Source organism: Hippocampus guttulatus, chromosome 4 (genome assembly GCF_054856545.1).
Source record: "Hippocampus guttulatus isolate MCC_2025c chromosome 4, RoL_Hgut_1.0, whole genome shotgun sequence".
In the NCBI taxonomy this organism is placed as follows: domain Eukaryota; kingdom Metazoa; phylum Chordata; class Actinopteri; order Syngnathiformes; family Syngnathidae; genus Hippocampus; species Hippocampus guttulatus.
This window is the reverse complement of record NC_141264.1, coordinates 10,087,646-10,112,129: the sequence shown is the minus strand read 5'-3', so window position 1 is coordinate 10,112,129 and position 24,484 is coordinate 10,087,646. Positions and strand designations below refer to the sequence as shown.

Sequence of the window (24,484 nt, the reverse complement as noted above, 5' to 3'; positions counted from 1 at the left end):
AATGTCATTTCCCATTCGCACTCAAGAAACCACGCTTGCAAACACTTTCCACCTCGCGTGCACTCGAGTAAAACACACTGCACACCATTGCACGAGGCTTCTGGGTGTCTGGTGTATGCCGGTCGCCTCTTTTTCCACTGCCTGCATTCCACCTCCATCCTTCCATAAAGATGTCACATTTTATCCACTGTCCTACTTTTCGCCCAGCTACAACTTTGTCGTACAGTTCTGTCTTTACCTCATGAAACCTTTTGAGTTCATGTCGTGCACGTTTTGTTTTTCTCTGTAGCGATCTGCATTAAGGTAGATGTGACAAGGAGTTAGAGCGAGATCCGATACCCTGTGTGGTTAGGGGAGGAAGCTTCCGTGATACAAGTATCTCTTTGACATTATCCGTTGCAAACACATGAGAGGTGCGCAACTGAGGTCGGAGCTGCTCCCTCGCCTTTTTTGCACACCTTGCAATCTGTGAAACTATGAATCGGATTATAAACCGTGTGCTGTCTGCTCTTGGTTTCTGCGTGCCTGAGAACAGTGACCCTATTGAAACCAGAGAGGGCAGCAGAAGTGAGCCAAACTCTCAACCTGAGTTCTCAGACGGTCTGCCGGCTCCAGAGAACACTCTTACATCTTAATCTGTTTAACAACTAAACTCCTCTAAACAAAATCCTTCTTTGGCTAATTGTGGCAAGATTATGGGAATCGCAGATTAGGTGTCTGGCCAACACTGTCTGAGAATGGAAACAATCACAAAACATGGCTTGATAGGATAGAAAACGGAGACTAATGGTGATAAAAAGCTGTGAGTCAGTCAACAGCTGAGAAGCGGCAAGGGTAGAATGGTAGTTGGAGACCAAAGAGACATTCCTTACAAGGCACGTGCGTCTGGAGACACAATTCTTTTTTATCTTATTTAATTTTTACTTGACACTCTCCCTGGAAAGCTGCACTAAGTGTACGAGGTGAGAGAACACATGCTGGAACTTACAGTATGTCATTGTCGCATTCCTGATCCTGTGCAGTCATTCAGATCCCATTGCACTTTCCATTTGTAGCCTTTAGCAGTGCACACTAACGTTATCAGTAATATTGTACATCCTAGAAATTGGCGAATATAATATGTCAGTTTATTATATTGCGTAAGTTGCCTTTCGCAAACACAAGGACTTTCAATGGCAATCCACAACATGAACCCGATGCGTACTTGTTTCAGGAAACTCTCAAGGCCCATGTTTGTGTACACAATACATACAATACAATAGGTTTATTGATGTAACGCTTTCACAACAGCTGCAGCTGTAACAAATCGCTTTCCAGAATATTGTGTGAGACGTCATGCATGCTGCGATCATGACATCTCTGATGCACTGATGAAAGAGGACTTTGATTCTCTCCTCTGTCATCTCTAACCACATCTAACGAGGTGTATGTAAGAATGGCGTACATCTAGGCATGCTTCTGATGAACCAAGTGATTGTGTCCTAGGAGATTTTCTCCCAAACCTGTATCCAAGAACCATTCTGCCCCCTGGACAGTTTACAGTGGGACACAATGTTTTGACAGGGTGACATGTTGTCTCGTGTGTGTGTGTGCGCGCAATCGGTTTCCGCTTTGGGGTCGGCACCGTCAAGAGCATGAGTGTATTTATCGTCCAGGAACAGCTGACATACTTCCAGCACATGCTGTAAAATCTGACTGCAGAAAATATTTTGGAGCAATACCATTTTATGGAGACCTGCTTATTTTGTTCAAAGTTGTCACTCAAGGGTGCTCATATGATCTGTTCTTTCAAAGACAAATCATTGATGTGAGAGTATGAGTCGATAAACTAAGGTCTTTCCTGTTTTCTGCCATGCAGGCGTTGCAGTGCTGGTGTCTCCTGACCACCCTCTGCAGCTGGGGCTGGACAGCAGACAACAGTTCTGCTTACAGTCACTGCCCAGTATGGCGCTTCTACCCCTGCAGTACACCGTTTGTGTTGCCAACAACGTGAAGGCTGTGCACCAAGAAGCAATGCAGCAGCTTTCCCAGTTCACTAGGAAGATACCCGACATGAAGGCGCTGTGGTAAGTGCTGTGGAGGAGGAGGAGGCGTTCGCAGAGAGAGAATGGATGGACCATCAGAACTCAAACCAATCAATTTGGTGAGGCCACTTCATCTTCGATTTACTTGGATTAAAAATAATCCTTCCCAAAAAATAAATTAATAAATAATGATCTTGTTGTAGCGGCCCGGTGGTCCAGTGGTTAGCGCGTCGACCTCACAGTGCAGAGGTACCGGGTTCAATTCCAGCTCTGGCCTCCCTGTGTGGAGTTTGCATGTTCTCCCTTGGCCTGCGTGTGTTTTCTCCGGGTACTCCGGTTTCCTCCCACATTCCCAAAGAAAACCATGCATGGCAGGCTAATTGAACACTCCAAATTGTCCCTAGGTGTGAGTGTGAGCGCGGATGGTTGTTCGTCTTTGTGTGCCCTGCGATTGGCTGGCAACCGGTTCAGGGCGTCCCCTGGCTACTGCCTGAAGACAGCTGGGATAGGCTCCAGCACACCCCGTGACCCGGGGTCGCTGGCGTGCTGGGGCTTCGCAGGGTACACAAAGCCAAACAACCATCCGCACTCACACTCACACCTAGGGACAATTTAGAGTGTTCCATATACCTGCCAAACATGTTTTGGAATGTGGGAGGAAACTGGAGTACCCAGAGAAAAACCACGTAGGCACGGGGAGAACATGCAAACTCCACACATGCCGGAGCTGAAATCAAACCCTGCACCCCTACACTGTGAGGCAGACGTACTAACCAGTCATCTACCATGCTGCTAGTTTAAAGTGTGTATTTTTTATTAATTGGAACTGCATACTATATCAACAGTCATAGTCATAAAAAATTCACACTGTACAAATTGCTCAGATAATTTGTGTATCATTTCTCTGTGTGTCCCACAGGCTTCCATCTTGGAAGCTCCTCAGCAATGTGGATTCAGGACTAAAGGTGGAGAGGGAGCTAAGGACCTTCTCCAATCGACTTAGAAGACACCAGCTAGGGGATGGAATCATCAGCCTTAATGAACATTCCACCAACCTCCTCTCTGAAATGGTACATGCTCTTCAATCAATAGTATAGTGCTAAACATAGTAGATGCCTGACTTCTATCTTCACTTGGTAAAATCGCAAATAAGCAACCGGCTGGCCTCATTCTCTTTCGTGTACCGCTTTAGGCGGCTGGACAAGGCTTGGAGCCTTTGTTTGGCAGTTTCGAGTGCTTCAGGTATGGTCATCTGGATGTACCTCTCGGGTGTCAGCCTTTTCATCACACCTCTCTGGGCCTCCGTCAATTGACTCACATCTTTCCGAGCCGCCTTGATCTTAGCCTGCAACCGTCTTTTCCATGGTGGATAACGTATCTCATGGCTTCCATGGTTGCTCTTATAGCCAAGCATCTCTAGGATCACTGATGCTGAAGCGTATATCAGCTCATTGGTTTCCGTGATCGTTACGGTAGGGATCGCCCTCAGTGCTGCATTCACACTTTCCATGAGGCTTTCAGGTGGTACTTCACATAGCCATTGTAATCGGTTTCTAGGTTGCCCAGCTTTCATTCGCGCCATGATCTTAGCTTTCAGGTCAGTTGCTGCCTCGCTCAGCATTTCATTCATTGGGGCTGGCCTCCCAATCTCATCATATGCATTCATTGGGGCTTGCCTCCCAATCTCTGGTATGACCTCCTCCTCTGATCTGGCAGCCTGGGGCCCTTCACCATGGAACCTGCGTTGTACTTCATCAATCTCAAGTTGTGACAGCAGTTGCCGTTTATGGATGTTGGAACACTGAGCTACTAGTTGTTTCGTGGTCAACCGTGACTGTGGGTTTCGAAGTAACCATTTAGCCCACATTCTCTGCATGTAACCCTTCTGACTAGGGTTGCTTGAGTAGTAGCATTCCAACAGAGCCATGTTATCGCATCTCGCCCATCTCCGCTTTGTTCCAGTAGCCCATTTTTCATCAAGGTGCTCTGGTTCCCCAGCACCTGACGCAGACCTTGTTTGGCCGGGCGACGTCTGAGCCGGCATGTCATTCGTTTTATTGTCTCTCATCATTGTATGAGGTAGGCATTAGCGTGAAGGATCTTGCCCAAGGACCCACACTGGATGGTGTTATGTGCTCATTTTTGCCCCAAGCGGGATTCGAACCACCGTCTCCCGTACGCCAAACCGATGCCTTACCATATATATATATATATATATATATATATATATATATACACACACACACAGTAGAGAGAGAGAGAGAGCATATAGGGAAGCAGAGGGAGTATGAGGCAGCATACTGAGCTAATGGTCATTAGATAGATAGATAGATAGATAGATAGATAGATAGATAGATAGATAGATAGATAGATAGATAGATAGATAGATAGATAGATAGATAGATAGATAGATAAATTTGGGTTCTTGTTAGATTGAACAGTCCCAATATTGTGTACATAATTTTCCTTTCTCTGAATGTTCTTTAACACTCCCAAAAAACAAGATCAGCAGGATCACTTTCGAGTGTATCAAAATCAATCCAGGAATAAAAACAAAAAAGAGATAACAATCAGACTGCTGACTGGGAATGTAACACTGGATGGGAACGAAGTTTATGTAATCGTGAGATGCTGACGCCCCCCCCATCTGCACCTTACAGCAGGAAAAACAAGAGTTGGTGCAAATGCCAGTGGATCCGGATATTTAGATCGGCACTAGGTTTGTTGCACAATTGCTATATTGGCAGAGCTAGCACATCAAGGACTGCCCTGGAGATGTGTGATGTGAGATGAGTTTCAATACAATACAATACAATACATGCTGATTTATATAGTTTCGCCAAACATTCTCCAGACACTCGCCAGACTCACCTCTATTTATTTATTTTTTTTGCCACAAGAAAATTTTGAACATGTTCAAAATTCAAGGAAATGTTTTACCATAGCGATGGAAACAAGAAATAACATTCAGACTGTTGGCAAAGATTTGGCGAACGTTTTGCGACCTTGAATGAATCCTGACGTGAATGCACATTTGTTACCTTCACCAACACTCAGAAAGGTTTGCCCTTCAGTCGGATAAGGACTTAACACTGGCACAGGGTAGGCAGATGGTCGAACACGATGTATTTCATTCATACTGTCAATATGAACAGGGATCATCAAAACCGCTGAATCATTCTATTCTATTTCTGAACTCATCCCAATGGGTTAGCACAGCTACGGGGGGCACACAAATAATCGGGGGTGGTTTCCAGCCTCCAAGTGCCCATGTGGCGCAGAAGTGCTTCCGCCATGTCGAGAACCTCGTGTGCAGCTATCGCGCTGCATTTAACGGGCATTAAATAAAAATGAATGTGGGCTTTGACCACTCCCACAACGGCATAGCTCTCCCTCTCACAGTTCAGCCAGCCTGCACTTGTCTGCAAAATTACCAACATCTGTTCTAACCTGCTTCCATGCAGAGTTATGCCACGTGGATTGTTGGATTTAAGTTGTATAAAAGCAATATGATAATGAAAGCCATTGAATTCAAGCATCTGACCAAACACGTGCACGCCACCTTGAAATGTGAGCCCATTCCCAGTTCAGGAGGTGTGAAAGCATGAAAATAGAGAAGGGGAATAATTCATTACCTTGATGAGAAGAATTTGTTATAGCCACAAGAAAATGCATTTCTGGTATATTGAAGATATAAAACACCAGTTATGTTCCTTTCATCAAGTCTGAGCCGAGCACGCAGTGTTGATGATGGAAATAAATCTGCAGCAATGAAACGGGCAACAATGATCCTTTTATTTCCCTCCAGTTTTATTGGTATTCTGAAATGATCAGTCACAGGTCAGTTCTTTTCCATAGCAGTTTTATGGAGAACAAAAACACATTATATTACTGTTGGCATGAGAAAATGTGGGTCATGCAATCATTTTGCGTCATTTCTAAATTTAATTACTCAAGTCTGCATCTGTTTTTTTTTCTGTAAAGCAATTGCTTTTAATGTTTGCATAGAAATTCATTTATACATCCAAATTGTGAATCGAAAATGTGCCCGATAAAATCTATTGCATAATATTGGATGTTTTAACAACCGTTTTCTTCCCATTGCTGTTTCACAACCTGGTCTTACCCTTCTGTGTTCTTAAATCACACTTTAGGTAATCTAGAATTAGTATCTGACATTACATGAACATTCCAAAGGATTAATTTAGGTGTTAAATGCCTGTGGCTGAGGTCATTTGACACAGCTGCCTTATTGCAATACGAACTGGGAGACATTTGAATGTAGAACCAAACACCAGATTGTGGACAACTGAATGTGTTGACTGTGTTTGTGAAATCATTGTTGAAATAGTGTGAAGTCAGGCTGGAGTGACTCTTCTGGACAAAAAAAAAATTGGGACACCAACTTTATTGCAAAATGGAAAATGAATAAATTAGGCAAGACTGACTATTCTGGACAAAATAAAATTTGGGACACCTCACCTTTATTGGGAAATAAATTGCCGCTCTAACAGCTTGGCCGCTTCTGGGAAAACTAGCTTCTCGGCTCCCAAGTCTGTGGTACGTTTTTCCCTTTCATCCAGAATGGAGTCCAGACTTGTTGACATTGTTGACTCTCCCAAAGATTTTTGATGGGGTTGAAGTTCTTGCTTGCCAAAACTCAACAAAAAAATGAGTGAATGGAAATTGCGCTGGAACAGAAAACGGCCACGCTCAAAATGTTCGGCTGAAAGCGTAAAAAATGTCCAACAATTTGTTGCCGAAGGTACACAAGGAATACACGTTTTTGGCCATAAAATGTCCTCAACGTGCTTTTCTCTCCATAGGACCATGACTACCTCAACAGCAGGAAGAGGGGGGCGTCCAAGAGACTCAGCAGGGAACTCCCACTTGTGAAGCTTCTTAACATTTCCATCACTCTGTCCCCTTTCCTGAGCGTGGACACCACGCAGTTCCATACATCCCTCATGGACGGCACTGAGGCCTTCTGGCTAAGTCTCCCCTCGGCGCCTCATGGACATCTGGTGAGTGGAAACGTGTGTGCGTGTAAAGGTTTACCGTGATCACTGAATAGTCTCGGCTGTTCTCATCTTATTTAGCTGCTAATGCCGTCGATGTGTTTCCATTCTGAAGGTCCCCTTGATGACTCAGTGGCGAGGGAAATTCTGTGTAAAGCTGAATGTCACAAACCCAGGAGCGGTAAGCTGGTTCCTGGACAAAGTGGGATCCATACAAGCCCATTTGGAAATGGAGTACATCCTGCTGGAGGGTGGTGAGAGGAATCTCTTTGAGGAGCAGTCCCTACGGCCACCTGAGGCGCTAGGTGGGGACACATACATCAGCCTGCTGGCTGACGTGGCTGCCAGAATTGGAGATTCCACTATCATGTCAGCGGGGACAAGGTGCATTGTCAGATTTGTTTCCGACCTATTTCTGAATCAATGTTCTGCTTTTTGTAACCCTGTTTGTTCCTCAGGTCTAGCAACAAACCAGTCTTTCTCAGGATGACCCCTCTGCTGTCTGACTGGAGCCCAATGGGCCTGAAGGGCATCATTCCCTCTCTGCTACACCACACTGTGCTGGGATACAACTTCCTCATTCCAGATGCAGTAGGTAATACTGCATCTTATAGGTCACTTGTTTGATATATACAGGTATATATATATATAGAGAGAGAGAGAGAGACAAAGCACGGCTCACAAAGCCCCTTATGATAGATAAAATCGATGGCACTCAGTTTCCCTTGCCCGGACGCGGGTCACCGGGGCCCCCCTCTGGAGCCAGGCCTGGAGGTGGGGCTCGTTGGCGAGCGCCTGGTGGCCGGGCCTACACCCATGGGGCCCGGCCGGACTCAGCCCGAAGAGGCAACGTGGGTCCCCCTTCTCATGGTCTCACCACCCGTGGGAGGGGTCAAAGGGGTCGGGTGCAATGCGAGCTGGGCGGCAGCCAAAGGCGGGGACCCTGGCGGTCCGATCCTCGGCTGCAGAAGCTAGCTCTTGGGACATGGAATGTCACCTCTCTGGCAGGGAAGGAGCCCGAGCTGGTGTGTGAGGCAGAGAAGTTCCGACTGGATATAGTCGGACTTGCCTCCAAACACAGCCTGGGTTCTGGTACTAGTTCTCTCGAGAGGGGTTGGACTCTCTTCCACTCTGGAGTTGCTCATGGTGAGAGGCGCGGAGCAGGTGTGGGCATGCTCATTGCCCCCCGGCTCAGTGCCTGTACATGGGGTTCACACCGGTAGACGAGAGGGTTGCTTCCCTCCGCCTTCGGGTGGGGGGACGGGTTCTGACTGTTGTTTGTGCATATGCACCAAACAGCAGCTCAGCATACCCACCCTTTTTGGAGTCCTTGGAGGGTGTGCTGGAGAGTACTCCTGCTGGGGACTCCCTTGTTCTACTGGGGGACTTCAATGCTCACGTGGGCAATGACAGTGAGACCTGGAGGGGCGTGATTGGGAGGAACGGCCCCCCCGATCAGAACTCGAGTGGTGTTTTGTTATTGGACTTCTGTGCTCGTCACGGACTGTCCATAACGAACACCTTGTTCAAACATAAGGGTGTCCATATGTGCACTTGGCACCAGGACACCCTGGGCCGTAGTTCGATGATCGACCTTGTGGTTGTATCATCGGATTTGCGGCCGCATGTTTTGGACACTCGGGTGAAGAGAGGGGCGGAGCTGTCAACTGATCACCACCTGGTGGTGAGTAGGCTCCGATGGTGGGGGAAGATGCCGGTCCGTCCTGGCAGACCCAAACGTAGTGTGAGGGTTTGTTGGGAGCGTCTGGCGGAATCCCCTGTCAGAAGGAGTTTCAACTCCCACCTCCGACAGAGCTTTTCCCATGTTCCGGGGGAGACGGGGGACATTGAGTCCGAGTGGACCATGTTCCGTGCCTCTATTGTTGAGGCGGCCAATCTGAGTTGTGGCCGTAAGGTGGTTGGTGCCTGTCGTGGCGGCAACCCTCGTACTCGCTGGTGGACACCAGCAGTAAGGGATGCCGTCAAGCTGAAGAAGGAGTCCTATCGAGCCTTTATGGCCTGTGGGACCCCAGAGGCAGCTGACGGGTATCGACTGGCCAAGCGGAACGCAGCTTCGGTGGTCGCCGAGGCAAAAACCCGAGCGTGGGAAGAGTTCGGTGAGGCCATGGAAGCCGACTTCCGGACGGCTTCGAGGAAATTCTGGTCCACCATCCGACGTCTCAGGAGGGGGAAGCAGTGCACCACTAACACTGTGTACAGTGGGGATGGGGCACTGCTGACTTCGACTCGGGACGTTGTGAACCGGTGGGCAGAGTACTTCGAAGACCTCCTCCACCAACACGTCTTCCTTGGAGGAAGCAGAGTCTGAGGACCCTGAGGTGGGCTCTCCTATCTCTGTGGTTGAAGTCACCGATGTGGTTAAAAAGCTCCTCGGTGGCAAGGCCCCAGGGGTGGATGAGATCCGCCCGGAGTTCCTCAAGGCTCTGGATGTTGTGGGGCTGTCCTGGTTGACACGCCTCTGCAACATCGCGTGGTCAACGGGGAGAGTGCCTCTGGATTGGCAGACCGGGGTGGTAGTCCCTCTTTTTAAAAAGGGGGACCGGAGGGTGTGTTCCAACTACAGAGGGATCACACTCCTCAGCCTCCCTGGTAAGGTCTATTCAGGGGTGCTGGAGAGGAGGGTCCATCAGAAAGTCGAGCCTCAGATTGAGGAGGAGCAGTGTGGTTTTCGTCCCGGCCGTGGAACAGTGGACCAGCTCTACACCCTTAGCAGGGTCCTCGAGGGTATGTGGGAATTCGCCCAACCAGTCTACATGTGTTTTGTGGACTTGGAGAAGGCGTTTGACCGTGTCCCTCGGGGAGTTCTGTGGGGGGTGCTTCGTGGGTATGGGGTACCGAACCCCCTGATACGGGCTATTCAGTCACTATACCACCGATGTCAGAGTTTGGTTCGCATTGCCGGCAGTAAGTCGGAATCGTTTCCAGTGAGGGTAGGACTCCGCCAAGGCTGCCCTTTGTCGCCGATTCTGTTCATAACCTTTATGGACAGAATTTCTAGGCGCAGCCGAAGCGTTGAGGGCGTCCGTTTTGGTGGCCTCAGTATTGCATCCCTGCTTTTTGCAGATGATGTGGTGCTGTTGGCTCCTTCAAACGGGGCTCTCCAACTCTCACTGGAGCGTTTCGCAGCCGAGTGTGAAGCGGTTGGGAAGAAAATCAGCACCTCCAAATCTGAAACCATGGTCCTCAGTCGGAAAAGGGTGGCGTGCCCCCTCCGGGTCGGGGGAGAGATCTTGCCCCAAGTGGAGGAGTTTAAGTATCTTGGGGTCTTGTTCACGAGTGAGGGCAGGAGGGAGCGAGAGATCGACAGGCGGATCGGTGCAGCGTCTGCTGTGATGCGGACGTTGTATCGGTCTGTCGTGGTGAAGAAGGAGCTGAGCCAAAGGGCGAAGCTCTCAATTTACCGGTCGGTCTACGTTCCAACCCTCATCTATGGTCACGAGCTATGGGTCGTGACCGAAAGAACGAGATCCCGGATACAAGCGGCCGAAATGAGTTCTCTCCGCAGGGTGTCCGGGCTCTCCCTTAGCGATAAGGTGAGAAGCTCGGTCATCCGGGAGGGGCTCAGAGTCGAGCCGCTTCTCCTCCACATCGAGAGGAGCCAGATGAGGTGGCTTGGGCATCTGATTCGGATGCCTCCTGAACGCCTCCCTGGTGAGGTGTTCCGGGCATGTCCCACCGGGAGGAGACCCCGAGGAAGACCCAGGACACGCTGGAGTGACTATGTCACCCAGCTGGCCTGGGAACGCCTCGGGATCCCCCGGGGAGAGCTGGAAGAAGTAGCTAGGGAGAGGGAAGTCTGGGCTTCCCTGCTAAAGCTGTTGCCCCCGCGACCCGGCCCCGGATAAGCGGTAGAAGATGGATGGATGGATGGATGGATATATATATATATATATATACAGTAATCCCTCATTTATCGCGGTTAATGGGGACCAAAACCACCCGCGATAAACGAAAATCCGCGAAGTAGCGTCCAATTAACATAAACAGGTTAAAATATATACAGGTATATTTTTTTTAAAGTCCGCAAACGGTCCGCGAGAAGCTGAAAAACAACAGCGAGTCACATAGAGCAACATATACAGTACTGTACTCCATGTATATGTAAAAAAAAAACCAACAACAACAATTTTTTTTTAATATGTTTGAAAAAATCCGCGATGCACTGAATACGCGATAAACGAACCGCGAAGTAGCGAGGGATCGCTGTATATATATATAAATACATACATATATACATACATAGATACATATACAAAACAATGGCCGAGGTGGGCATCCTACAGGCAGTGGAAGTCCATCCATGTAGCCCTCAATCCTGGCGACGATCTCAGCTAATTTTTGTGCGAGCGATGGCTAGAACATAAAGACAAGTCATCATTAAGTGTAGACACATATTTTTTAGTCTTTGGTTGACTTAAAATAAATGTGAGAAAACCCACTCAAGAAAAGCGAGAAGATGCAAATTTCGCACATGAAGGCCGTAGCCAAGACTCGAGCCATGAAACTCAGAACTGTCTGACAGACATCCTAACCTTTAGAGCTGGGATTTGCACCAAAACTCTGCATTCGTATTGGCGTTGCCAGCAAATGACTGAATCAACTCAAATGGGTTGCTCAATGTACTATTGCCAGAAAACACGTCATAGTGCAACAAATGAAAAATCTATTTTGCATAAAAATGGTAAATTGAGAGTGCTTACTTTAATATCCAGTGACTTTTTCTTGCAAAAAATATACCCTAAATTACACATTGCAAAAAAATAAAAAAGAAAGGAAAAAAAACTGTGCTATTAAGCACACAGTCCAAAATGGCATTTGGCTTAAACTGCCAGATACAGTACATAAATGTCAAAACATGCATGTAATCAATTTTCTAGTGTAATTGTTAGTTTTGCAGATATTTTTTCCAAATTGTTTCTTGGTAAAATGAATAGTAAATATTGCCTGCATGCAGTAATTTCAGCTTTCCCGGTCTCGCTCATCATAAAATATCCTGCATCTGTTTATCGGTATAGGTGGGTCTTTATCTGGAGACATGGTCACAGATGAGGAGTTGTACATCCGTTGGCTGGAGATCGTGTCCTTCCTCCCTGTAATCAGCTTCCATACACCCCCATGGGTCTGCGGAGAGGAACAGGTAAAGACATTAGTTAGTTAGTTAGTTAGTTAGTTAGTTCCGCCCGCTCCTATTTGGAACATTGGGCGACGAGCCTCCTCCATTTGTTCCGGTCACTGGCGACCCTTCTTGCTCCATGCCAGCTGACACCCATCTCACTGAGGTCTTCTTTGGCAGTCTGTCTCCACGTCTTCTTTGGCCTACCTCTCTTCCTCTTTCCACCCTCTGGCATCCAGTCCATGGCCACACTTGCCGGTCTCTCTCTTGGCAGCCGGAGTACGTGGCCGATCATTTTCCTTCTCCTTTCAGAGACAATGTCTGACAGTTCAGCCACTCCTGCCCTCTTCATCAACTCCTCGTTGGTGATGTGGTCTCTCCATGAGATCCTCAGGATGGATCTCAGGCAACGCCGATGAAAGACATCTAACTTGTTGGTAATGTTGGCTGTCTTCATCCATGTCTCACAGGCGTAAATCGCTGTTGGGATAACCACTGACATATAGAGGCGTAGCTTGGTGGTCGTAGTGATGGCTTTCGATGACCAGATGTTGCGGAGGCGTTGGAACACTCCCGCAGCTTTACCAAGTCTACTGTTGACGTCTTTCTCCACACCACCTGTATTTGAGATGTTACTCCCAAGATATGTGAAGCTGTCAATGTACTCTATGTCATGTTGGTGTAGAGTGAGTGGTTGAAGGTGTTGGTGCTGTCCGACGGCCATGGCCTTGGTCTTTTCCTGGCTAATTCGTAAACCGACCTTAACTCCGTGCTCATGCAGATTGTTGGTCAACTCCTGGAGTGCGGGCTGGGTGTGACTTAACAGAGCCAAATCATCTGCAAATTCCAGGTCAGCTAGTCTGCTCCCTCCCCACTTGATACCAACTTTTTCCCCTGTGATGGACTTCCTCATCACAAAGTCAATTATGATGATGAAGAGTAGGGGTGACAGAATGCAACCCTGTCTTACACCAGTGACAATGTCAAAATCATCAGTTGTGCCACTGTTGGTTTTGACACAACAGGTTGAGTTGTGGTACAATGACCTGAAGATGTTGATGTACTTGAGGGGTACACCATACAGCTGGACGATCTGCCACAGTGACTCCCGGTGGATGCTGTCGAAGGCTTTCTTGAAATCGATATAGTTGATCATGAGTGGTGTCTGAAGTTCTTGGCACTGCTCTATGATGTTTCGAAGGGTAAAGATCTGTTCGGCGCAAGACCTTCCCTTCCTGAAACCGGCTTGCTCTTCCCTCAAGATGTTATCCACTTCATCTTTAAGGCAATGTAGCAGGACACTGCAGAATACCTTGCTGGGGATTGACAGCAGTGTAATGCCCCGCCAGTTATTGCAGTCTGCGAGGTTTCCCTTCTTAGGAAGCGTGACAATGACCCCACGTCTCCAGTCGGCAGGAACCTCTTCAGCATGCCAAATCAGGTTGAACAGGTGGGTAAGGCTCTCCACAACAGCGTCTTGGCCGTGTTTCAACATCTCGGCAGCGACCTCATCGAGTCCCGGTGCCTTGTTGTTCTTAAGGCCCTTGATTGCTTTGGCAACCTCAGTCTCGGATATCTCTTTCGATGTAATATTTAGAGCTGGAGCTGGTGTCTCTTGATCGAAATTGAAGAGCACGGGAGGCATTGGTTGGTTGAGAACCTCCCTGAAGTGTTCCAGCCATCTTGCTTCTTGCTCCTCGTCGCTTAGAAGTGTCCTGCCATCCTTGCTCCTGATTGGCACGCTAGAGCTGCTCCTGGAGTTGGTTAGCTCCCGCACGATCTTGTATAGGGTCGTCGTGTTGTTGTTCTCGGCTGCTTCCTGTGCCTCTCTTGCTTTCTCTTCTAGCCACTGTCTTTTATCCTTCCTGCAACTCTTCTTCACTGCCCTGTCCAAGCGCCTGTACTCCTCGTCTTCCATCCTCCAGCTCCGGAGCCTCCTCTTTTGTTCTCTTTTTATCTTGGCCACTTTCCTTTCATCAATCAACTTCCAGGTGTTGTCTGTTATCCATCTCTCTTTGTTGGTACCCCTCTTTCTGCTGATAACTGCTTCTGCAGTTTCAGCAATGGCACAAGAGAACATACTCCACTGCTCCTCAATGTTTGCAAGGTGTTGTGATACCTTGAGCTTCCTACTCAACTCCTCACAGAAGCTTTCTGAGATGTTGTTATCCTTTAGCTTGTCCACTGCGTAAGGTCTCTTGGGCTGCACCTTTTTCACCTTCTTCAGCTTCAGCTTGATTTTACTCACCACAAGGAAGTGGTCTGAACCCACATCTGCACCTCTGTGGGAGCGAACGTCGAGCAATGACGAGCGCCACCTTGTGTTGATGCAGATGTAGTCCAGTTCGTTCTGGGTCCCGCCACCAGGTGAAACCCAGGTTACTTTGTGGATCCGCTTGTGCTCAAAAAAGGTGTTGCCAATGCTGAGGCCGTTGGTACTGGTTAGCATCAACAGTCTCTCCCCGTTGTAAAGACATTAAACCAGTTAAATTAACAGTTAAATTAACTATACGGTAACTTTCAATACATATTGGCAGTCCTCTGCCAGGACCAAACCATCCTTGGTTGGACAACACCTTTGATGGTTCTCAACCCGCTGCGAATTCATAAATTTTACCGTTATTATTCAAACTGGAGGGTAACAACCCTTGAAGTTGATATTGGAGAATTATTTGTTGCTTAATTTCTTCTTGAAGCAATACACGCACAATAGAGTGCACTACATGACTTGGCTTCAGTGAGCAGAGACGCTGTTGATTCAATCTTTCTCGCTTCGTACGCGGTTTGAAGAAGCAAACAAGATGTTCAACCTGGGAAGGAGAGCTGCATCCACACAAACTACTGCTCTGACACAACTCTTGTGGGTGGCATTCTACACAAAAACAAATACTGACATTAAAACAGGAGTCACAAACGTTCACCCAGAGATTCCTTCATCCCATTGAAAATAATAAAGAGATTTGTGGATCAAGGATGGAATTCATTCAAACCTCTGCATCAGGGCCCAAAAGTCCAAAATTAATTCCAGCATCCATGAATTTATTCTTATCATCATCAAAATGTCAAGGATTGTTCCTTGACCCCTCATCCACTTTCCCTCACAATTTTGTGTAAAGTTCACCGTGTGCTAGCAGGTGCGACTATACCATTTTAATTGTAAGGCGGGCAGCAAACGAAATTGTGAAAATTATTATTCCTCCACATCTTTATCGACACCCCCAGGTTGTGAGATATTTTCAAAAGAAGTGGAATATTTCCTTTGCTCATTTCACACAATGGCAGACCGATGTTGCAAATAAAAGTGAGCCCGGCTTAGGCTGTTCAGTGAGCCAACGGCCTCCTCATTGCTGTGCAGGTTGGTTCCCACGAGAAGATGCTCTATCCAAACAGAGGCTTTGCCCCCTGCAGGAGGGCTACTTATCTACTTGATCCCTCCTGCTGTTCGTTGCATGGCATCAAAACATGTCGTACAGTCTCAGAGAATCCGGTGACTTCTCACAACGTGGACTTAAGGTTCAAGTTTCCCGAACAGACAACATTTGATATTTGTCAAGAGAGGGAAGCCGTACCACCTCGTCCTCCATGCACCCAATAGGAGTGATTGACTGGCCCCTTCCCAACATCACCCCTGGTTTTGGGGTCTATCTGTTCTGTATTATAATGCCTGCTCTGGATTTATAACTTACACGCTGGAGAGCCATCGGCGCAGGAATGATAATGAATTTAAGAACACCACTCAGAAAAGAACATGGCTTTATTGTGCTAGTTGAACGTTCCATGAGTAGTTGACAAGCGTGACAATCAATTTATTTTCCACTCCGCAAATGATATTGGTTGTGACTTGTGTTGCGATGTCAGAGATAAAAATAGACCGTTTGGGAAGCGTGTTAATGTTTTCCATTTTGGCCTCTGCATTGCTCTCCGTTCATCAAGTTTGGATAAGGTGAGACAAAGGAGATGTTTTGGAGGAGTACAGATCACTGCTCTTTTGTGGGCATTCCAAAGTAATTTAAGCCGAGCACATCATGCACAATTTATACTGTCACAATGGAAGCGTTAAAGATCATAAGAAACACAAACCACTTGGCTTCTTATTTTCAATGCTCCAGTCAAACTCAGCACATTCCTACAAATGTTCTCCATATTTCTTTTCTTGATTTTATTTTATTTTATTTTTTATTAACGGCGCATCAGCTATTGTTTTTGTCACGGAATACTGTAGACAATGTGACCCTTAATGGTATGCGCAAGTAAATTACCCAGATGGAAAAAGAAGAACAACTTGAACCTTGTCAAAAACACAAAGCCAACACTGACATCCTGTGTGAACCTCTACTGCTTAAAGTGACAAAATCTCAGATGGACAAAGTTGTCCCTTTTGTTTAAGACAGAATAACCCAAAATGGTCACTGACATAACCCATCCATCCATCCATCAATTTTCCGAACCGCTTAATCCTCACTAGGGTCGCGGGGGGTGCTGGAGCCTATCCCAGCCGTCTTCGGGCAGTAGGCGGGGGACACCCTGAACCAGTTGCCAGCCAATCGCAGGGCACACAGAGACCAACAACCATGCCCGCGCACACTCACACCTAGGGACAATTTAGAGTGTTCAAACAGCCTGCCATGCATGTTTTTGGAACGTGGGAGGAAACCGGAGCACCCGGAGAAAACCCACGCAGGCCCGGGGAGAACATGCAAACTCCACACAGGGAGGCCGGAGCTGGAATTGAACCTCTGCACTGTGAAGCCGACGTGCTAACCACTGGACCACCGGGCCGCCCCTGACATAACCCGAAAAGGACAAAGGTTAAAATAAGCAATGACTGTGAATCAAGCATTGCTGTATGTTTGTGGTCGAATAGAATTAGATGAAAAATAAACAAATGCTTCTGAGCAGGACAGCCATCCTTTTTTAATTATTATTATTTTTTTATTATCAGTCGACGGTATACATACTTGACTCTGACTCAGTCTCCCCACTAGTGGACCTGGAAGTGGAGAAAATACACAATGATGAGCCCGAGTGACGTGTGTGTGTGATGATAGCAGGGGAGATGACTAATAGATCAAGAAAGTAGGCCAGTAAGACCAAGCATGCCTCCAGACCTAAATCCTATTGAGTACAGATAAAAGGTGAAGAAGTACATGGTCTTGAACATCCGTCAGCTTCGTGGAAGAGGATTCCAGTGGAAAATTCTGAGGCTCTGCTGAACTCAATGCCAAGGAGGGGGGAAAAGATGACCATACCAAATATTGGCCAAATTTGGACATTTTCAATTAAGGGTGTACTGGAGTCCTTTTTGTGTCCAGCAGTTCAGACTTGAATCGCTGTGTGTGGAGTTATTTTGAGGGGGCAGTAAATGTACACTGATTACTTCAAAATGTAGTCAAGCATGGTTTCTTCATTGCTGTCCAATGAAGACATGAACACGAATGTGAGGGGGCTAATCACTTTTATGAGATGGAGGAATAGAACTTTTTTTTTTCTCTCACTGCATGGGCAAAGGTTTATAATGCAACCAACATGATTTGTTGTTGCCGGTGCTTTGTACTGCAGTGTTGTTCTGCAGACAAGTTTGAACATTAAAATCAAATACAAGAGAGTCGTGCAGTTTTACTGGTATGTAGCCTAAATGGCTGAGAAAACACAATTAGATCAGCCATCTCAGCTAACATCCTGTTTGTTGAGATGTGGGTTTTTAATGCAGAACGTGCGCATGCTTCCGTACCAATGGTATGTGCTGTGCCCTTCTTCTGTAACACAGGTGCTAAACTTAACTCGGATATACATAACAAAGCACCAGAGGGATGTGGTGCCGCTCATCGAGAAGTATGCCAAGGAATGGCAGGAGACGGGAAGTCCCATCTATCGGCCCATGTGGTGGCTCAATCCAGAAGATCCCGTAACCTTCACCATTGACGACCAGTTCCTCATTGGAGATGAGGTAACATTCCATCACAATCTCATGCTGTGCATGTATCCAGATATCGAAGCTTTTTTTGTTTTGGCTTTTTTTTTTTTTTTTTTTTTTTTTTTTGCACGTTGCAGGTTCTGGTGGCACCTGTGGTGGAGAAGGGGGCAGTGAGGAGGGACATTTACTTACCTGACGGGGGCTTCCAGTGGCAGGACAGTCAAAACGCTCAGGTGTTCGATGGAGGGACGTTCCTACAGCACTACCCTGTGCCCTTGGAGGCGGTGGGTGTTTTCTTACGGCGAAGATGAGTCACATGTGACTTATCCTGTTACTGTCTCCAATCATATTTGACACTCGTGCTGTTTTAAACTTGCACTTTTTCCACAAGAGACCATTGACCTTGCCTCAATGCCATGAATTGAGACAACTTGTCAAAATATATCTTTAAACTTGCACTTTACATTTCGACATGATTTCTATTTTTGTTTTTCTTTGGGTGTAGTTTTCTTCTCTTTTTTTTAAAGACTGTTAATCAGTTTTACCTCTTGGCTGATTTTGATTTCATTTTGGGTTTTTTTGTGTTGCTTCTTTGTATGTACGTTCTGGAGAAATATGTGCGTTTACATACTTGTTTTTGCCTTTCTACAGTCTAAAAAGGTATGAGCTGCTGCTGTCTCTCTCGAAAAGGAGGGGCAAAACAGGCCCCTTGTTGCTTAAAATGAATTTGAATCTCTCAAGAAGACCAAATGAAGTGAAATGAATATGGTGTTGGAATGGGCTTTATTGAGGGAACCTTAGCTCACAGAAACTGTGCAGACACAATCCTTGCTCACAGGTTTTGAAAGAAGGCGTCTACTTGAACCGCTTAGGCCACAGAGCTGATGTTTCAATGAATGTAATTCGCCCACAAATGTTTTTCAGTATTAACCGAGTATAACACCTCCTTAGCGCACATATATATATATATATATATATATATACACACACACACACACACACACACACACACACACACACACACACACACACACACACACACGCCAGTCTGTTGACATCTGATTATCCCGTAGTGCTGCAGGCCACATCACGAATCTGAGGCCAAGCCACTGATATTGTAGTATCTCTGCTTCGTTTGAACCTATTACTAACTTGCTGCAGTAAGTGCTTTTAATAGCCATCTTTCAAATTTTCTAAGTTGTCCATTTTGTCCAAAGTTGCCCTCCACAGTACCACAGTGGTTGGAAAGTAATCAAACAGAAATGCATAAAACAACCTCTGCTGTAGACCAACGCAATTGAATTACATCTATCAAAACGTCTGCCATGAAAAAGAAAATAATGCTCAGTTTGAGGTTTTTGGTGAAATGAACTATATTATAAAGAGAGATACAACTTTGGTGATTTTGTACAGGTGCATCACAATCCATTACAATATGGTGGAAAACTTTAGTCAATTTGTTTTACTAGGTAAAGTCAAAAAGTGAAACTCGCATTATTGATTTACTACACATAGTGGAATTTTGATTTTACTTTTTATAATTTTGATGATAAAAGCTTCAATGACAACTCACAATTCACAATTTGCAAAGCACATGTATGTATGCATATCATAAATAGGATAGTCTCAAATGTATTGAGATGCACCTGTATCGTGACATGAGAAGGGTTCAGCTTTATACAGTTCAACCTTTAGGTGCAATATTTTTTACAATATACTGGATTTGCTGGTATTTGTTCGATGCTACTTCAATCAGCTAGATCTTTCTTTTTGAAATAATACTCACTGCAGCATATCACTGCCATATGGTTTTATTGTACAGGTAAATTCTTGATCATGGATTTTTTTTAACTTGAAAATCCCATCTTTTCAAAACAAATACATTCTGTTTCTTAACTGAGCGAGCTGCACGGGAATTTCATCCTGCTGTCTACTATAGACTGAATGGCAATAAAGGGAGTCTTGTCACGGCCCTATGATACAGTATAGTGTAAATTACAACAACACTAATAAATATATTGTTGTTCGTGGAAATGAAAATTCTACAACCCCCTGTTCAAATGACCTTTTTTGTGATCTAAAAGGATGAGCTATATAATATAAAGCAAAACTTTTTCCACCAGTATTATCACCTATAACCGGTTCAGTCAACTTTTTTAAGAATCTTTGTGAGAAGTGGAAGTAAAGGTCAACAACTAAGATAATGTGTTTGCAATAGTCTACACACTTTTATCAATGGAATATGGCAATGTTCAAAAACAACCAATCACATCCAAACTCTTGTTAAATGTTAGCAAAGTACACCTGCCACCACGAAACGTTTCAGCTGTTCTAGTAGGCGTTTCCCGATTTTGTTCAATTGTTTTTTTGTCTTGCGGAAGCCTGAAGCTTTTGCATGAACACCGACTGCTATTTTGAACTGGTCAAATTGTTTTCCCATTTTGTCTCAGGCCCCAACCCCCGGTCATGATGCTGCCACCACTATGCATGCTTCACCATAGATGTGGTGTTCTTTTAGCGATGAGCAGTGCTGTGTTTGCACCAAACATTTTTTTTGGAATTATGGCCAAAAAGTTCAGACTCGATTTCATCAGATCATAGCACATTTTTCCACGCGTTGGGGAGATTTGTCAGAAAATAATATACTCGATCAGATAACATTTATTTGGGGTTAATTAAAGGCACTTTAAATGGTGTGCATTCACGCGCTGATTCTCATTCAACATGAGTTTCAATGTGATTGCTTGATTCTGAATACGGACACATCCAATTAGAGCAGAGGTATCAAACTAATCCGGCCTGATCCGGCCCGCCATGTCATTTTATGTGGCCCTCGAAAGCAAATCATCAACTTGCATGATCCTTGCCAAAATCCGAAATGTCAAATTGTCATGTGTAAAAAATAACATTAAGATTTTGCAATAGTTTCTTACCCTGTGCACACTCACTTGAACAATAATATATCAAACCATTAGAGTGGATTTGACTGACTTCAAAACTGGTTATCCATCAATCTGTCGTGTACAAGTAATAATGCGATAAGAGGTTTAACGTTTATTTGGTTTCATTGCCTTAACGACCCTCTTTTAGAAGACGTAACTCCAAAGAGGCACGCGAGAAAAATGAGTTTGACACCCCTGAATTAGCGGGTGTGCATACTTTTACAATTCCATCATTTCAATTGTTTATTTTTACTTATCCTCCTTAAAGGATTGCTTTTTAAACTGAATTGTACATGTTATAGGTCACGTTAACCAAAAAAAAAAAAAAAGGATTAATCTTGGTCGCCTTTTTTTTTTTTTTACATCACAAAAGAACTGCCATTTGAACAGGGGTGTGTATACTTTATACCACTGTATTAACTCTCTTTCAGTGTCAGGTGATCAAAAGTGAGAATTTCTATCATTGTCAAGGCCATTTAGATCACAGGCGGAGAAGGCTGGAGGGCCGCTATCCTGCATGTTTTTGATGTTTCCCTCCTCTGATATACTTGATTCAAATGAACAGCTCATCAGCAAGCTGTGAAGAAGCCTGATAACGATCCTGATTATTTGAATCGGGTGTGTTGGTGTACATGCAGGACAGCGGGCCACCCCTGATGGCGACCCACATGTTGTGCAGATGTGTCATAGGAAGTGCACAGTGGAGGAATTTACCAGAAAAAGAAATGTTTGTATGGCAAAATATGTTTTGTCCAGAAGCACTGAGCTTTTCTCGTTTCCATTTACTGTGTTAGTAATTGTCTTCAGCCAGATGGCGTTATATTTATAACAGGCCTGCCTTCCTGTGGATGCAAATGGGGTCGGCAAAGGATTAGTAAGGCTGTGTGTACATCAATCACGTTGTCACGACGCGCCCTCATCGATTTGTCTGTTATCCACTACAAGTGAAATACCAACAACAATAACAACAGGATTTCGCTGGGGTTTATGACTAAAGGCATTTCCATGTAATTTGGCCACACTGTGCTGAGCTTCTCTTGACATCGCATCCATTTCTTCAGTACAGTGAACTGTTTCATTTTCATTCGTCTCCTGGACTAAAATACTCTGCCTAATGAGATACATTATCCAGTGATCTATATGTTCTTGTTTATTTGGAGTCACATTCAAATTGACAGAAGTCATCACCTTGCACTTGCTCTGCTTTTCGCCTCCTATTCTATATTATTCTGATGGTTATTTTGTCGGTGGTGTGGAGATACAGACAGACTGAATGCTTTATTTACCACTCCATTTTCTGTAACCAACCCGTTTACTGTACCAACACTCAGGTCTACTGAAGTTTATCCAATCACCAAATGTCTTAGTACAACACAGTCATGTCTTAATTTCCCCTAAAAATGAATGTACAATGGACAAACTGTGATTTCCCCCCGCCCACCTGAGGAGCTGTACAGTTCCCACTCGTCATGCGTTGCAGAAATGTCGTGGTATGTTTAAGTGTAAACTGCCAGAAATGCTTTATTCGCTTTACAGACTGTGCCTTAATCTAATATGGACAATTCGAGGGCCTGGATTATTGCAGTATCAGCAAAGTACATATGATGATGACTGTGCCATTACAAATGTTTGTTTCTATCTTTTCTCTCTCCTGTAAATCAGCGAATCTAGAATGACTAATTTTCAAATAAAGTTTACATTTTCTTACTACCTCGAGTCTGCTGCTTGCCATTTATGGAACGCCTGTATGCTTTTTTAAAGGCGAGGAACACTGAAGTTTTTTCTCTCGTCATGCCATCCACATCACACATGAGCAGTTTGCGCAAGACTTATTCAATCTTCACAAATTGCTTGTAATCCAAATGTAAAAAATATTTATAGTTAAGAGAGCTTTAAGTGGGAAAGATTCGCTTACGGTTGTCACATTCAGCCCAATCTCCACTGAGCCCCTCGTCCTTACCCTGCGGTCTTGGCTCCTCTCCCCCTTGGGGCCAAGGGGGCCTCGCTCCTCTCCCGCATTAAGACAGGTGCAGCTGGCCGGAGTCATGCGTGGTTCCTCAGTGCCAACAAACAAGCTCACACTCTCCATTTACACCCTGGATTTAATCGCTCACTTTCAGAAGGCGCTTTTTTAAATCGAGATAAGATGTGGGGAAAGCAGCTCCATGCTATGTCAGCTGATGAAGATAGGACAAACGAAGGATCCTGTGTGCTATTGCCTCGATCTCTTTGAAGGATACTACTCTGGACACACAAAGCACTCACAATGCCAAAACTTATAATATTTGAAGACAACACATAGATAGTTTCATCCAGACAACTACAAACCAACCATTTGTTTTCATGTAATCATACATCACAATTCGGTATATCTACACGATTGTCCAATCGTGCCTGAGAAAAATATTGTCCAGCATAACTAGAAATGAATGCTGGCAATTGCGATGGAACACTGCTGCACAACGCAGGAGTGAATGACCTTTTTGAAAAAAAAAACAAAAAAAAAACACAACAGGACAAAGTCACGTCACCTCTTTTGTTTTGAGGGAGCAAAAGCAGGTCATGAATTAAGACGGTGACAACTGCAGCTTGCAGAGCTCTCTCAAAGTCTACTTTTAGAAAGTGCAAGTCAAGGCTTTAAGTATCAGTGTCTGGTCTTCAAGCTTGCCAATTAAGTCTACAATTGAATCGGTGGTGGTGTTCAGAAGGAAACTCTTTATTAGGCTGGTAAGGCTTTGCCTAATTTCTCTCTTTATTCTTGAATTGCAATGAGAATGTTTTCTTCAGGAGCAACACTTATCAAATCTTTCTGAGGTCATTCAGGGTCAGCATAAACGTTGCTGTATGAAAACATAAACGCGTGAATTCGGCGATGAAAATGAGGCCTTTTTAATCACCGTTTATTAAAAATTTAAAACCGTTAATCAGCCAAACGGAAGGTTCTCAGATGAGAAGAGTAAGCTGACCTCAGGAATGCAGTCTTGAAATGTTAGCCTGCTATCGGAAGCCCGAGCCAGGGTGACATCAGGCTGGGTGTGAGTGTGTGTGAGTGAGTGAAAAGGCGACTGCCCACATGGCAGACAGTGTCACATGTAATCGTTTCCTGCCCGTGCCCTCCTTGGACAGGTGTCACCTTGTGACGCCTTCAAACATCTTCCTTCAATATGAGTGACTGGCTGAACCTTCCATGGGACAATTACTAAAAACGGTACTCTCCAAAATGGAAATGAGTACCTGAGAGCTGCTAGTGCAACCATGTGGTGAGGTGTCAGGTTAATGTGACAGAGTAAAAAATTATTTGCAAAAATTATAATGCAATAATGAAAACCTTACGATTTGCTCCAGAGTAACTGCTGTAGATGAATACATTGAAAAAGGGATCTCTTTACCTTTTTTTAATATAAGCAGTACAGCTACTGTATGTGCCGTATATTTGCTACAAATAGGTAATG

General features: G+C 45.2%; 1 protein-coding gene across 2 annotated transcripts in view; it reads left to right on the top strand.

The window, feature by feature from the left end:
• The window catches only part of LOC147205882 (SITS-binding protein), a 35,251-nt gene extending 12,509 nt beyond the window's left edge, over window positions 1-22,742 (top strand). For both annotated transcript variants that reach the window (XM_086109937.1, XM_086109936.1), the window contains 8 exons: window positions 1,859-2,066; window positions 2,944-3,094; window positions 6,851-7,048; window positions 7,158-7,426; window positions 7,501-7,637; window positions 12,079-12,200; window positions 17,944-18,123; window positions 18,228-22,742. In XM_086109937.1, coding sequence (XP_085966063.1) covers window positions 1,859-2,066; window positions 2,944-3,094; window positions 6,851-7,048; window positions 7,158-7,426; window positions 7,501-7,637; window positions 12,079-12,200; window positions 17,944-18,123; window positions 18,228-18,401 — 1,439 coding nt within the window. In that variant the 3' untranslated portion in view covers window positions 18,402-22,742. The remainder of the gene's footprint in view (window positions 1-1,858; window positions 2,067-2,943; window positions 3,095-6,850; window positions 7,049-7,157; window positions 7,427-7,500; window positions 7,638-12,078; window positions 12,201-17,943; window positions 18,124-18,227) is intronic.
• The last annotated feature ends 1,742 nt before the right edge of the window (window positions 22,743-24,484 follow it).